Consider the following 14,253-nt stretch of genomic DNA (forward strand, 5'->3'; position numbering starts at 1 on the left):
ACAATCGATTACATCACCAGCTGGCAGCAATATTCTCACCGCCCATGATTTCAGGTGACCGGTAAACGGTTATGTAGCAAATATGTTCATAATCTCATACCAGCAATTGTGACAGTCTTCAAGTGGTCTGCATTCCACTCTCCCTTCACTATTATGATGGCTGGCAGGATTCCCGAGTCGACACGAGCATTGGTCGTTAAGAAGTGCCCCGCGGAGGCAAAGCCTATCTATCATGATGCAGTCCTGGAGACACGCTCATTGCAGCGACTCAAACAAGGAGAAATCCTTGTGAAAATGGGAGCTGTATCGTTCAACCATCGAGATGTGAGTGACGCGACCAGTGGTAGCGAGTATTGGCTGTAGCGAGGATCTGTTGCTCATCCAAACATCTCGTCTTGATAGCTTTGGATACGCCTTGGTCAATACCCAGGAATCAACTTTGGGAGCACCTTTGGTGCTGATGGAGCAGGTCTTGTTGCGGTAATAAGCTGAATTCATGAAACTGAGAATATCAACACAGGCACGGTGGTTGCATCGGCAGATTCAAACGATGCACTCCTGAACAAACGCGTCTTTCTGACTCCCATGCGAGGTTGGGAAAGCAAACCAGACGCACCAGAAACAGAGTAGGTCACATGTTTATTGATTGGCACTGGCTCACGCCTCGCAGAAACGGTTTCGGAATCCTTGGAGGTGGACGGAACCCTCCGTTAGGAACGTTCGCCGAATACGTTATAGTGGAGAGAAATCAGGTTATTCGTTCTCCAGATCATCTTGATGATGTCCAAGTCTCCGCTTGGCCCCTTGGTGGCCTGACTGCTTGGAGGTACATCCTTGTCGTGGTACCATGTCCATCCTATCGCTGATCACATTATACTAGAGCAGCAATTGTCAATGCTGGAGCATCGAAAGGTCAAAACATTCTTATTACCGGAATTGGTGGAGGAGTGGCACTTCTTGCCATGCAACTGTGTCTAGCCAAAGGCGCTAATGTCTATGTTACGAGTGGTAGCGAGGAAAAAATCCGGAAAGCAGCTGCCCTTGGAGCCAAGGGCGGAGTGAACTACAAATCGAGTGAGAATTTACGATCTCGAATCACTGGTCTTAAAGTTGATCAAACTATCTCGCAGAGGATTGGCCATCACAACTTGCTGCCATTCTAGCGAACAACAGCGGAAAATTGGCGAAGATTGATGCAGTTATTGACTCTGGCGGTGGAGACATCGTGACACGAGTGAATAGTATCTTGAAACAGGGCGGCAAAGTCGTGGTCTATGGGATGTAAGCGAAGGAAGTTCGTTTCTTGCAATCGTTGCTCAGTACCGCCACAGGACTGCAAATCCCCAAATAAAGTTCACCATGCGAGAAGTGCTCAAGAATCAGCGGGTTATCGGTAAATTTTCCTGCCCTACTCGAACACCAATATTGAATGTGTGTAAGGTTCGACGATGGGCTCCCACAAGGATCTCACCGATGCGACCAAATTTGTGTCCGAACACCGCATTGTCCCAGTAGTGTCACATGTCCTCGAGGGACTTGAAGCTGCAGAAGAAGGCTTCGAGCTGATGAAGCATGGAGGTCAATTTGGAAAAATTGTCATTCGGATTAATGACAAGGTCAATGCGAAGTTGTGATGATGGTTATTGGACCTCGTTTCTGTAATATAGTCCAACATGTTGAACTGGCCTCTTCGTGTTCTTACCCTCTGTACTTGTCTCCCTGGCTTCATTCCTTTCCTGTTGTGCGCGCTCCTGCGTCCCGATAGTACATGATGCCACTTTGGCCTAATGTAGTTGTGGATCGACAATCTCGGATGCTATATTTTCTCACGGCTCGACTTCCATTCATTAATGACAACATCCCTATTACTTCGGGTCTCCTCAACAAGGTCTAGACAACCTGCAGTCATTCTTGCTCGCCCATCTCGCGAAATGCCTAGCACACTAATTCTTGTAGACACAACGTCGAGCTCTTCATCGCTCTCTCGGTCCAACCATGAGAAGAAAACTGAACGTAAGTTGTCTGAGTCATTTACATACTTCACACCAACAAATGGACTAATCGGTGTATAGTAGACATGCTTTCAGCACGCCACGTAGTTGAGGATGACGACCTCACAATACGTCCTAGTCGACGCAAACCACCTCCGAAGATTCCCAAACAGCACGTCATTACAAATACAATCACGTCCTACCTGTCCAAATCCGACAGTCCTGAAGAGGTGGTCTCGGTCACTATAAACAGCTCGCCGGAGATGTCTTTCATGTTGCACAAACCCCTCCGTAATCGATCATCATTCGAAGAAAATGCACCCGAAGCTTCACAAGACATCATGGACGCACACGAATTCTTCAAGATCATTAAGAACCCACAGACGAAGAATTACAAAGACGTGCTTCCATTCCTCATCACGAGACGAAAGAAGTTCTTCAAGAAACGTCTGTGGGTCGTACGAACTACGCTAAAAGCTATGAACGGGGAATGGAACACCCTGGACATCCCCCTCTCGATACACGAGGAGTTTTCGAGTTTTAGCAGTATCGCGTGCGCGCGTTTTGGTGCGGTGCCGCCTGTGGACGTCCTCATCATGTTGTCCGCAGAGATTCAGACATGCGCGCGCGTCAACATTGATGCAGTACCGATGGGGCGGCTGGTACAGATTTTTGACCGCATGTTTGAGGATTGCCATTTGCTTTTGCGGTCACGCACTCTTGCGAAGGTGCCGCCGAGGTCAGGGGTTGCTGCTGCGAAGTCCGCCATGGAGAGGTTTCTGCCGCTTTCAGGCGGGGTGGACTATTTGATAAAGTTTTGTCGGAACACTTTTTCTGGGCGAGAGGTCCGTTACCAGTGGGCCGATAGGGGTTGTTTCGAGGATTGGGTTGGATGGGATTAATAGGAGGGATAATACACCAGTTTCTGGTTTGTAGGAATGGCACGGAACGCAATTAGAGTCATCGTAGACGCAATAATTCTTGTAGGATACTTTGTAGAAGTTTGGCAATGCAACTTGATCATTAATTGTGAGCTGTTCATTTGGCCAGGATTGGACTTGTGATATCGGTAGAAAACGCTACGTGTCAGTTACTTAGTAAGCCCGTCCGGTCCGAGTTATCCTGCTGTTGCTGCAGACTAGCGCCGGCTAAAGCCGGTTCCTATTCTTAAGCGGAAACTGCAAAGTATAGTACATTAATATTGGAATGCTATGGACTGTGTATGCTTGCAACTTGGGCTCAAGCCGGCGCTGCATTGGTAATCTATCTGAGGAGCTCTGGCTCCAATGTTCAACGTACAGCCTAAGTTCATTCATTATGAATGTGGTATGGAACGTTGATTGGCACCACGCATGAATCATGTCGCATCACAACGCAAGATTCCCCTGGCTGAACTACCATTCAAAACTTGCCCCACAGGCGCCCGAGGTGGAGGTACCGTGCCACGAGTAGCAATAGAACACCAAATATAATGCTGCCACCTGGGCAAGGTCAATGCCCAATCAAAGATCGTGCGTGTCAAAAACTTACCTGCATAATAACCCGCAGCAGCGAACCCTCCTGTCGCGGTACTGATGGCACCTGATATTGGAGGACCTGCAATGCCTCCTAAACCAATGAGGGACAAGAACATTCCAACTCGACGCCCGGCGTCGTCCATTTTCCCCATCGCAACGGCAGGTATTGAGGACAGAGTTACATAGGCTCCGGTGGAGAATCTGGACGGGCGAGTCAAGCAGCTAGCAGTGAACAAGTGCAACACGTACCCGTAAAAGGCGGTTATGGCAATAAGCTGGGATTCATTTTTAGCAAATGGCCAAGCTATTGTCATGATTCCCGCTAAAGCAGTAAGGACTGCCATGGTGTTGAGTGCGCCTATCAAATATCAACTGATGTCATAGTCTACAGCTGTCGAGACCTACCAATTTTATCTGCTATCAGTCCCAATGACACACGCAACGTAGATGCCGCATTAGCGATCGCGAGTATATAGAACGAAAAATCTTTGGAGACGCCAATTGCTACGGCGCTCACAGAGATATAGGTTAACTCTGATCAAACCAAAATATCAGGAGCCACAACGACGAGCACAACGGTCGTACCTGTGTAAAGGCCTAAGACTATCATAATTCCTGACATGCAATACATGGTATATGCTCTGTTGCGGAATGCTTTGAGATTAAAGAGTCCCCCACGAACGTTGACGGGCGGAAGCCGTCGTTTCATTAACTTGAGGGAAATGCGTCAGAGAAAGAGACATCTACAGGGGCTGACGACATGCTATATTGGCCGTTCCCAGGGTTGCTATTATAATGAACCCAAATACACGGACTGTCCATTTAAACCTGTAATGGTATGAGTGTATGTGAATTGCCCTATAAGTGGTCGAACAAACCCAATTGACGGAATCAAATTTTGTGCTGCTACAGGAAACACGATGCTGCCGAGGGGAGTACCAACGGCACTGATGGCCATAGCAAGGCCACGTCTCTTGGAGAACCATTGCGACACGATGACGATTGCGGGAGCGAACATGGTACCGGAGCACAGTCCTATACCGATACCCTGCGTTAGGAAGAACTGCCAGAATTGAGTGCATTCCGCGGTTATGAAAGTGCACGCAACGAGGGTGCAGCTAGCGATGTAGAACGGTATTTTAAAGTATCCCAAGTCAAACATTCGCCCAGATGCAAGCGATGTAAGGTACGAGAGCGCGGACTATGAGGACAATTGAGCTTCGCAGGTTTGCTAGAACGAGAATTGAACATGCCTGCGTAGAACCAATCCATGCTCTGAGAGTGTAGGACATCAGTTTTACAAGGTTGCATCAAACAAATTTATCACCTCACATATTTGAAGGAGAAGTGTGACGTAGAACATCAGGAAAAAACCACCTGACTACAGCTGACTACATAGTACTATGTAGTCCGTGTAGTCAATGTAGCTCGGTTGCTACATGCCTTCTACATAGCAACTGAAGTAACTATGTAGTGCTACATAGTGCTACATAGCGCTATGTAGCACCACATGGTGCAACTGTAGTAAATCAGTAGTAGATTGTAGTTCATAGGAGTGGGACTCCAAGCAACTATATAGCGCACCATAGTAGTGACTCAGATTATAGCACATGAAATAGCAACAAATCAATAAATTCAGATCAGTCGATACTAACGGCGGTACTGCTACGACCCTCGGCTCCCGCTCTCACTAGCCTCGCCGCCCACTCTCCTCCTGAAGCTGGTGTTCTCGAACGGCATCTTCGATTGCCTCGTCACTGATTCTGGATTCTGAGAACGAGTTTAGAATCAGCTCTGAATCAGACAATGGCTAGTAGCTCCAAACGCACTCGAGGATGGGATGGGCGAAGGTGATGCATGTGTAGCACTGCAACGCATAGACACTCGAGCGCACGAATAACTGAGGTGAACGAGTTCTGCATACTGCAAAATGGTAATTAGAATGTAGTATGCGATAGCGGACGAGGATGGAAACCGATTAAAAAGCTTCTAAGTAGTCGTCACAAATTATCTCGTGTCAGCGAGCAGCAATTCCAGTAGTGTCTCACGCGAAGCCGTAAATATTTTGAAGATTAGGCAGCGGAGGTCCTTGCAGCAGATTAACCTATCAAAAAGCAAAAGCACACCTAAGCAACTCGAACAGAAAGATGAGCATACATGAACCTACAGGATAGACAACTTCATCTCGCGAAAGTCGAATTTGGTGTTGGGATAGGTAACCAGCGAGCATGGTTCAGGTATAAGGCAGGGAGCTGACGACCTCCTGTGCAAGCAGGCGCCCCGGTCGTAGAACACTCGCTTCTGTCACCAAAGCACCATGTATTCCACGACGTGCCTCAACCTCCCCTCGAGCCCATCGGACACTCGCAGGACCGAAGTCTAGAACGAAAGCTGCAGGACGTGAATGCTCCTCGGAAATTCCAATGCAGGCGCCCGTCGCACGAAGGGCTTCATTGATCAAGAAAAAACGCGACACCTTGGGACGGTCGGACCCCACTCGCTACAGAGCAACGCGCAGTCAGCGGCATTGTGCTGACGTGGCTATCCACCAATAAAGTGGGGTGCTCGACAGGCTTCAAAGGTTTTAATACGCACGGACTTGGTGAGTCCGTAGAAATGAACATCATAAGTACTGAAACACAGATTAAAAAATGTGTGAAACCTACCCAAAAATTCTGAGGTTCGAACCCGTTCAAACCTATTCACCGTCAGCCGAACCCCGAACCTCTCGAGAGGTTCGGTTCTGAGTCTTGGCCGAACCTAGGACCGGACCATGAGTCCGGTTCGGAAAGGGATTGTCTGTGGAAGGGAGCCTGAGAGCCTGTAGGTGTTCGGCAGCGACGACAGATGCTAAAACAGAACAATGAGTAGCAGGTATGTATGGTATACCTTCAGCAGCACAACAACGTTCAGACGGCACAGGTGTACAACTGGAACGACGAGCGAGAGGTACCTCGAGAGGATTGGGAAGGGTCGTCGCAGCCGGAGGACCTGGAGGTAATGGCTGAGTAACCTGCGGAGAAGTGTCGACATGTCAGGGAGGGGAGGTGCATCTGGGTGCAGAGAGGCTGGTGGGTTGTTGCTGGAAGGGAAACATGGATGGTTTGAAAAGTCGAACTAAAATCATGTGAGCGCGCATGAGAATAACCAAACATGTGCAAATATTAGACTTCAAACAATTTTTTGGTTAAGAAGACGGCAACCAAGCATGAGTCTAAAACTCTTGATGAAAATGTGCGAGCTCTCGATTGGTAAAACCGCGCAAGCTGGAGAATGCGCAGATAATAAATGTGGAGTTAGGACATTCCTGATGTACAACGATGTGATTGCGGATATTGGCTACTACAGTGAATACAACTACTCCCAGCGCCTCCCGTAGCTCTACATAGCCCCGTATTTAACTACATATCACTACAGTGACTATGTAGCAATATGTAGTTGTCACTGGAACTACACCAATATTTGTTTTTTCCTGATGAAGATCTTCCTCGTAATACTCTTGGAAGACCTAAGAGGTAGAATTTTGTAGAAAATGCAGGTGTGTAGTGAAAAACCTTACTTACACCCCATGAATTTACAAAACCAATGCTGGTGGAACCTTCTTGAGTCAAGCCAGGGGAATAAATTAGGAACACCTTACGTAGAGAACATAAGCAATGTGGCACTAAAAATTGCCAATCCGAAGACGTCAGTGACTATTTCAATGTACGAAGATGTACTCGCCCCAAAACGATAAGCCATGCCATTGATCCTCCATCTGGTGCTTCACCCGGATGTGTTGCAAGCTTCTGAGAACCTCGTTCATTCGGTATTTCCTGTTCAACGGTCACTCTTGTTTTCTGCCCATTGTAAGACGCAGTGTCAATTTGAGTGCCCTGAAAGGTCTCTATACTCAGTGACTTCTCGGACATAGCTTCCTTCTCCTGCCAATGCAGAGAGGAGAGATCAGAACCAACGAAGAGCCAAGGGAAGAGAGCAACTGTACTGGTATGTGAAAATCATGCTGCCGACGTTACTGCGTACATATAGTACTCAGCGGAGCATATGGTTCCTTCCCGTAGCTATTTGCAAAAACGTGAGGGCTGGAAAATACTGTGTTCCATTTGTAAACCGCCGCCACTGGATAACGCCACGCATATAAGGACCAGAAATATGACATTGCACTCGCTGGCCTTCGCTGGCCAGGGTGAGGAATTGAACCAGATCACAGACAGGCCCGGGAACGCTGCTTTTTGCTCCTGGGTAGATCAAGAAAGTCAGAGCAGAAAGACTAGATCAGCTTTGACTGATTAGTCTCGTAGTGAAAAATGTGCCAGCAAGCTCACCTTTTCAGAAACCCCACAGACAAACGCCCACGACCTTGAAGTGCACACTAGTCAGATAGCCAGTAACTGATGTTGCGTCACGGGTGTCGAAAAGTTGAAGCTTAAGCCAGCAAATTCTATTACTTAGTAAGCGTTCTGTTACTTATTCGATAGACACTATTACCGTCGATGTTAGTATAGCACGGGTATACCGTGGGCCGCGGGTCCGTCATCCCTCACACTGGCAGTTCGTAGCCTCGAGCCAGGATAGTAGATGAACCTTGATGCAGATGTCGCTGGCGCTTCCCGGAGTAACTCGGCAGCCTTATTGAATGGAATCCTAGCGGCCCTCTGTTTTGCAAATAGCTTGGAAACAAGAAGTGGGATATTAGTCTGATGGTCTGTAACGTATATATAAAGTCGGCAGAATGGTTCGAGCATGCCAGTACAATCGCGGTGTGACTGACGACACACCTGTCGAATACTATTTCAAAGGAGCTGGTCGGATGCGTTGGCAAGTTAATGATCAGCACGTCGACCATTGGGTTACCCTTGGCCTTCCTTGTGTACAAATTCCTTCGATTGAGTATTACCTGCATGATGTTCTGAAGGCATCGCATCGCTCATGTTCGAGTGCTCGGTGAGCAACTGTTGTCCCTCGATGATGATCTCATGACAACAAAGCCGTTGACAAGCTAGCTGTCGTAGCCTCTAGGTGCTTGCCACGTCCGAAGTCTGCATGGACAACCCAGCCAAGTCGGTTGTCCCTGTCAAGAAGGTCGTATCGAAAGGAACGCGAAGTGCCGGGCAATTCACAACTCTCGTCTCCCTTTCGTCCAACGAAGACGGGCAAAATGTCAAGTTAAACAAGGGCTGTCTTTCACAAGAAAGACCAAGGTTCTAGCCCCACCTTCAATGTACCAAACAAATTACGAGTTCGTTGTGAACGTGGCAGAGTATTGATGGTACTCGGCACCATGCATGAATCATGCCGCATCCACTCCTTCTGTGCCGTTCTAGAGCCCTCACTGAACGGCTATTCAAAACTTGCCCCACAGGCGTCCGAGATGGAGGTACCGCGCCACGAGTAGCAATAGAACACCAAATATAATGATGCCACCTAGGCAAGGTCAGTGTCCACTCAAAGATCGTGCGTGCCATTAACCTACCTGCATAGTAACCGGCAGAAACAAACCCTCCTGTCGCGGTACTGATGGCGCCTGATATTGGAGGACCTGCAATGCCTCCAAAACCAATGAGTGACATGAACATTCCCACTCGACGCCCGGCATCTTCCATTTTCCCCATCGCAACGGCAGGTACAGAGTACAGAGATACATACGCTCCGATTGAGAATCTGGATGTGAGTCGATCACCTAGTTTGTATAACTGAATAGCTGCAACGCGTACCCGTAAATGGTGGCTATTACAATGAGCTGGGATTCATTTTGAGCAAATGGCCAAGCTATTGTTGCAATTCCCGTCACAGCAGTAAAAGCTGCCATGGTGCTGAGTGCGCCTGTCAAATATCAACCGGTATTACCGTGGTCCACAACTGTCGAGACCTACCAATTCTATCTGCCATCAATCCGGATAACACACGTCCAAACGCAGATGCTGCATTGGCGATTGCAATTATATAGAACGCAAAGTTTTTTGGGACGCCAATTTCTACGGCGCTCACAGAGATATAGCTCAGCTCTGATCAAACCAAAATATCAGGAGCCACAATCATGAGCACAATTGTCGTACCTGTATAGAAACCTAAAAGGATCGTGACTCCTGAGATGCAATACATGGTATATGCTCTGTTGCGGAATGCTTTGAGATTAAAGAGTCCCCCACGAACGTTGACGGGCGGAAGCCGTCGCTTCAGTAACTGGAGGGAAATACATCGGTCATAGAGTTCTCCGCAGGTGTTGACGACATACTATGTTGGCCGTCCCCAGAGTTGACATCAGAATGAATCCAAATACACGGACTGTCCATCTAAACCTGAGATCGCATGAGCCTATATGAATTGCCCCACGATTGGTCGAGCGAACCCAATCAATGGAATCAGATTTTGTGCCGCTACAGGAAACACGATGCTGCCGAGCGCAGCCCCGACGGCGGTGAGCGATAAAGCAAGGCCACGTCTCTTGGAGAACCACTGTGACACGATGACGATTGCCGGGCTAAACATCATACCACAGCCTATTCCCACCCCGACACCCTGTGTCAGGAAGAATTGCCAGAATTGAGTGCATTCAGCGGTTAGGAAAGTGCCCGTAACGAGGACGCAGCTAGCGGCGAAGAACGGTATTTTGAAATAACCCAGGTCAAACAGTCGCCCTGTCGCAAGCGATGGAAGGTACGAGAGCGCGTACTATTTGGACAAGTGAGCTTCGCAGGTTTGCTACAACGAGAATTGAACATGCCTGCGTAGAACCGATCCATGCTCTAAAAAGTGCAAGACATCAGTTATACAAGGTTGCATCGAACAAACTTATCACCTCACATAGTTGAAGGGGAAGTGTGACGTAGAAGATCTTCCTCGTAATAGGCTTGGAAGACCTGAAAGGTGGAAATTTGTAGAAAATGCAAGTATGTGTTGACAAACCTCACTTACACCCCATGAATTTACATAACCAAACCTGGTGGAACCTGCTTGAGTCAAATTAGGGGTATAATTTGAGAACACCTTACGTGGAGAATACAACCAATGCAACACTGTGATCCGACGTCAGTGACTATTTGCACGAATTTAACGTGTACTCGCGCAAAAACCATAAGCCACGCCCTTAGTCCTCCATCTGGCGCCCCACCAGGATGTGTTACAAATTTTTGAGAACCTCGTTCATTCGGTATTTCCTGGTCAACAGCCGCCCTTGTCTTCCATCCATCGCATGACAAGCGATGTCTGCTTTCAGACGCAGAGTCGACTTGAATGCCGTGCAAGGCCTCTACACTTAGTAGTGACTTCTCGGACATGGCTCCTCCTGCCAATGCGGAGAGAAGAGGTCAGAGTCGACAGAGAGAAGGGAGAAGAGCAACTGTACTGGACTGTTCAAATCATGCTGTCGACGTTGTGTAGATATAGCATCGAAGACTCCGGGGCATATGGCTCCTTGCATAGCCATTTGCAAAACATTGAGGGCCGCACAAGAAGGTCTTTGCTCCGTTCGTAAAGGTCAGTTGACGATGCCACGAATGCAAGAACGAAAACATGGTTGAACTTGCTGGGTGAGGAATCGAACCGGATCACAGGCAGACGGCCCACTTTAAGCATTGTATTAATGATTTGCCAATGAAACTGCGAAGCAAACCTATTAATAGTGCAGAAATTCAACTGATCAGTCTCGTAGTGAAAAATCAAGTCGACAGTTAAACAAGTTTCACCTTTTCAGATGTAAGCGCCCGTGCGCATGTTGTTTGGAGTCGGACCGTTGGTCAACTGAGAAGCTTGCTATTTTTATGTAATGCTTGTGTTTGCATCTTACCGTCGTCACACCGGTACTACTAGTACTCCATCATTCCATCATGATACTGATGCAGTTTGGAATCTAGGGATGGTGAATCATCAACATCGGTATCGCTGGCACTTCCCATGACTTTCGGTGGTCGGGCGCTGTGCCAATGGCCCTCAATTTTGCAAATAGTTCGCGGACGAGAAATGGAATCCCGAACAATAATGTCCTTAGATTCGTACTACATAATGTTCCAAGAATGGTTTGAACATACCAGTACAGTCTTTCCTTTCCCCCCACTCTTTGTTCAATTTTGACTTCTGTGTCTTAAGAACTACTATGTTCGAGAATCCCCCAAGCCTCAAGGCTTTCCCGAGCACCGAATTTGCGTCTCCAGCCCTGCCTTTTGAGGAGTGGACACCGAGAGCAACTCTTCCAGATGATCAGGAATCACTGGATGAAAAGGCTTCTCAGGAGCCTGTCACTGTAACACACCTTGCTGGAGCACCAGATGGGGGATTAACTGCGTGGCTGGTCGTTGTTGCGTGAGTACTGGGCTACACGATTAATTCTGTAAAATTGTCACTGACGTTTTCAGATTACAGTGTTAACTTGGTTTTATTTTCTTCGTGAGCTTTCTCCGTTTCTTCGTTCCCAGATCAGTAGCTCAAATTATCACCAGGTTCGGTATGGCTAATGCATGGGGGGTAAGTAAGATTTGCCGCTAATATTCGCAGTTCCTGCAAATTTCCTCCTTTCAGGTTTTCCAAGCGTATTACGAGGAAAACTTGCTACGGGACACTTCTCCTTCCTATATGTAAGGTGCTAGGTCTGTTTTATGCGATCTTGTAACTGATCCATCGCACCATTTTCACTCTCCAGAGCATGGATCGGTTCTGCGCAGGTATGTCTTTGTCTCGGTCCAGTATACATGTGTAGCTCACTTTGCCTCTCAGTACGCGCTCGTGTACCTTCCAGCGCTTGTGACGGGACGGATGTTTGACCTAGGATACTTCAAGATACCGTGCTTCTCCGCTAGCTGTGTTATCGTTGCATGCACCTTCATAACAGCGGAATGCACTCAATATTGGCATTTCTTTCTTGTACAAGGGCTCGGTATGGGACTGTGCTGTGGTATCATGGTTGGTCCAGCACTTGTTGTCGTCTCGCATTGGTTCAACAGGAAACGTGGCCTCGCCATGTCGCTTGCCGCCATTGGGGCTTCGATCGGCAGTACCGTGTTTCCTGCAGCAGCACAGAAATTGATTCCATTGATCGGGTTCGGTCGACCAATCATCGATAATTCATGCTCCCTAATATAGTTTCAGATTTAAATGGACGATGCGTGTATTTGGATTTATTCTGCTTACTACACTGGGGTTGGCTAACCTAGTATGTCATGAGCACCTGTAGATGCCTCTTTCTCTGATGGCATGTCCCCCAAGTTACTTAAACGACGGCTTCCACCCGTCAATGTTCGTGGGGGACTGTTTAACCTCAACGTATTCCGCAACACAGCGTACACCATCTTTTGCTTTGCAGGAATACTGTCATTTTTAGGACTTTACACAGGTATTATCGTGGCGGTTATTACTGTGGCTTCCTGATATCCTAAATTGATTCACCAGAGTTAACATATATCTCTGTGAGCGCCGTAACAATTGGCGTCTCCAAAGGCTTTGCATTCTATATAATCGCGATCGCGAATGCAGCATCTACATTTGGACGTGTGTCATCTGGACTTCTGGCAGATAAAATTGGTAGGTCTCGATAGCTGTGGATTATGGGAACATCAGTTGATATTTGAAAGGCGCGCTCAACACCATGGCAGCTTTTACTGCTATCGCAGGAATTATGACTTTCGCCTGGCCATTTGCTAAAAATGAATCCCAGCTTATCGGAATAGCCGCCGTGTATGGGTATGTGTAGCACTTGTTCGTAAGTATCTGCCAACTCACCCAATCCAGATTCTCCACAGGAGGATTTGTAGCTCTCTTCTCTGTTGCTGTCGTAGCAATGGGAAATATAGAAGATGCGGGGCGCCGAGTGGGGATGTTCATGTCCATCGCTGCCCTTGGAGCCATTGCAGGTCCTCCGATATCAGGTGCCATCAGTACTGCGTCAGGAGGGTTCGTTGACGCGGGTTACTATGCAGGCACGTTTATACGATGCGCAATCTTTGGGTGAACGTTGATCTTGTACAGGTGGCGTAATTATGTGTGCTGCTGGATTGCTACTTCTGGCGCGATGCATCCATCTCGGACACCTATGGGGCAAGTGTTGAATTACCACATTCAATGGAACGAATCGTTGCCTCGCTGTTTTTCTAGAACGACACTCCCGTTGCAGAAAGAAAGTTTCGATGTGATTTATGCAGCGTTGTGTCACACTTGGAGTAATAGAATCCGTTTGAGGCTGGGAGTAGAGCTATTCAGTTTATCCTGCGTGTAACTACATAGTATCTGGCAGCACAGCCCCCTTGTGAGTCACAGTTGCAAAGACATTACAAACTACTATATGACGCAGGATAGGGCATGGCCCATAACACTGGACTCCGAGACCTACCGAGACAAGAAAAGCATACGAGCAAGAGATGAGATGTGGGATGGCATGGAAATTTCAATGACTATGGTTTTTCAAATACCCATAAGGTCCGGTATCGATCAACCTGTATTCAAGGATACTAACAACTTCGGAGTCCTCGGATTCGCCTGCAGATTATCAGATGAGGGTCCAGTCATGTATACTTTAAACCGTATTGCTAACGTCTGGCAATTCAAATCGTAGGCAATTGAAGGTACCAGATTTTCGTACGTTCCGCCGTCATCGCGGGAAGCCCAAATTCTATGACAGCAGTCGACGAATCAGTCGCTGTGACGATATCGCTGGGGAACAGACTTTTTACCTTTTGGTCATTCTCTCGCATTTGGCCGAAACCTACCGGCCTGTCTTTATGCCGTTTTGCAATACTTAAACGATGACGAGTTTGACA

At 47.7% G+C, this 14,253-nt stretch overlaps 5 protein-coding genes across 5 annotated transcripts; 3 read left to right on the forward strand and 2 right to left on the reverse strand.

The window, feature by feature from the left end:
* The first annotated feature begins 27 nt into the window (after window positions 1–27).
* DEU56DRAFT_773167 (uncharacterized protein) lies at window positions 28–1,829 on the forward strand. Its single transcript, XM_041351550.1, has 8 exons — window positions 28–324; window positions 403–469; window positions 521–626; window positions 671–826; window positions 881–1,074; window positions 1,131–1,281; window positions 1,332–1,393; window positions 1,441–1,829. The coding sequence occupies exons 1-8, from the start codon at window positions 154–156 to the stop codon at window positions 1,632–1,634; spliced, it is 1,101 nt and encodes a 366-aa protein (XP_041214204.1). The 5' UTR covers window positions 28–153; the 3' UTR covers window positions 1,635–1,829.
* Window positions 1,830–1,837: 8 nt separating this feature from the next.
* DEU56DRAFT_976854 (uncharacterized protein) lies at window positions 1,838–3,013 on the forward strand. Its single transcript, XM_041359625.1, has 2 exons — window positions 1,838–2,013; window positions 2,073–3,013. Exons 1-2 carry the CDS (start codon window positions 1,851–1,853, stop codon window positions 2,891–2,893), a joined length of 984 nt encoding a protein of 327 aa, XP_041214205.1. The 5' UTR covers window positions 1,838–1,850; the 3' UTR covers window positions 2,894–3,013.
* A 138-nt stretch (window positions 3,014–3,151) lies between these two features.
* Window positions 3,152–4,841, reverse strand: DEU56DRAFT_438821 (major facilitator superfamily domain-containing protein). The gene is made up of 8 exons (XM_041346232.1): window positions 4,762–4,841; window positions 4,387–4,709; window positions 4,273–4,336; window positions 4,094–4,220; window positions 3,914–4,042; window positions 3,758–3,866; window positions 3,522–3,709; window positions 3,152–3,472 (listed from the first exon to the last, which is right to left on the reverse strand). The coding sequence occupies exons 1-8, from the start codon at window positions 4,798–4,800 to the stop codon at window positions 3,393–3,395; spliced, it is 1,059 nt and encodes a 352-aa protein (XP_041214206.1). The 5' UTR covers window positions 4,801–4,841; the 3' UTR covers window positions 3,152–3,392.
* Window positions 4,842–8,658: 3,817 nt separating this feature from the next.
* On the reverse strand, window positions 8,659–11,252 carry DEU56DRAFT_773191 (MFS general substrate transporter). The gene is made up of 14 exons (XM_041351551.1): window positions 11,194–11,252; window positions 10,854–11,120; window positions 10,574–10,793; window positions 10,501–10,524; window positions 10,424–10,448; window positions 10,313–10,368; window positions 10,233–10,254; window positions 9,858–10,180; window positions 9,744–9,807; window positions 9,565–9,691; window positions 9,382–9,513; window positions 9,223–9,331; window positions 8,982–9,169; window positions 8,659–8,932 (listed from the first exon to the last, which is right to left on the reverse strand). The coding sequence occupies exons 3-14, from the start codon at window positions 10,783–10,785 to the stop codon at window positions 8,853–8,855; spliced, it is 1,362 nt and encodes a 453-aa protein (XP_041214207.1). The 5' UTR covers window positions 10,786–10,793; window positions 10,854–11,120; window positions 11,194–11,252; the 3' UTR covers window positions 8,659–8,852.
* DEU56DRAFT_970156 (MFS general substrate transporter) lies at window positions 11,253–13,768 on the forward strand. Its single transcript, XM_041359422.1, has 13 exons — window positions 11,253–11,307; window positions 11,362–11,806; window positions 11,867–11,890; window positions 11,944–11,968; window positions 12,023–12,078; window positions 12,144–12,165; window positions 12,218–12,540; window positions 12,590–12,653; window positions 12,707–12,833; window positions 12,890–13,021; window positions 13,072–13,180; window positions 13,229–13,416; window positions 13,466–13,768. The coding sequence occupies exons 2-13, from the start codon at window positions 11,601–11,603 to the stop codon at window positions 13,543–13,545; spliced, it is 1,356 nt and encodes a 451-aa protein (XP_041214208.1). The 5' UTR covers window positions 11,253–11,307; window positions 11,362–11,600; the 3' UTR covers window positions 13,546–13,768.
* Window positions 13,769–14,253: the final 485 nt, after the last annotated feature.

The sequence above is a fragment of the Suillus clintonianus genome (assembly GCF_016758775.1).
Source record: "Suillus clintonianus strain FC179 chromosome Unknown DEU56scaffold_5, whole genome shotgun sequence".
NCBI classification, from domain to species: Eukaryota; Fungi; Basidiomycota; class Agaricomycetes; order Boletales; family Suillaceae; genus Suillus; species Suillus clintonianus.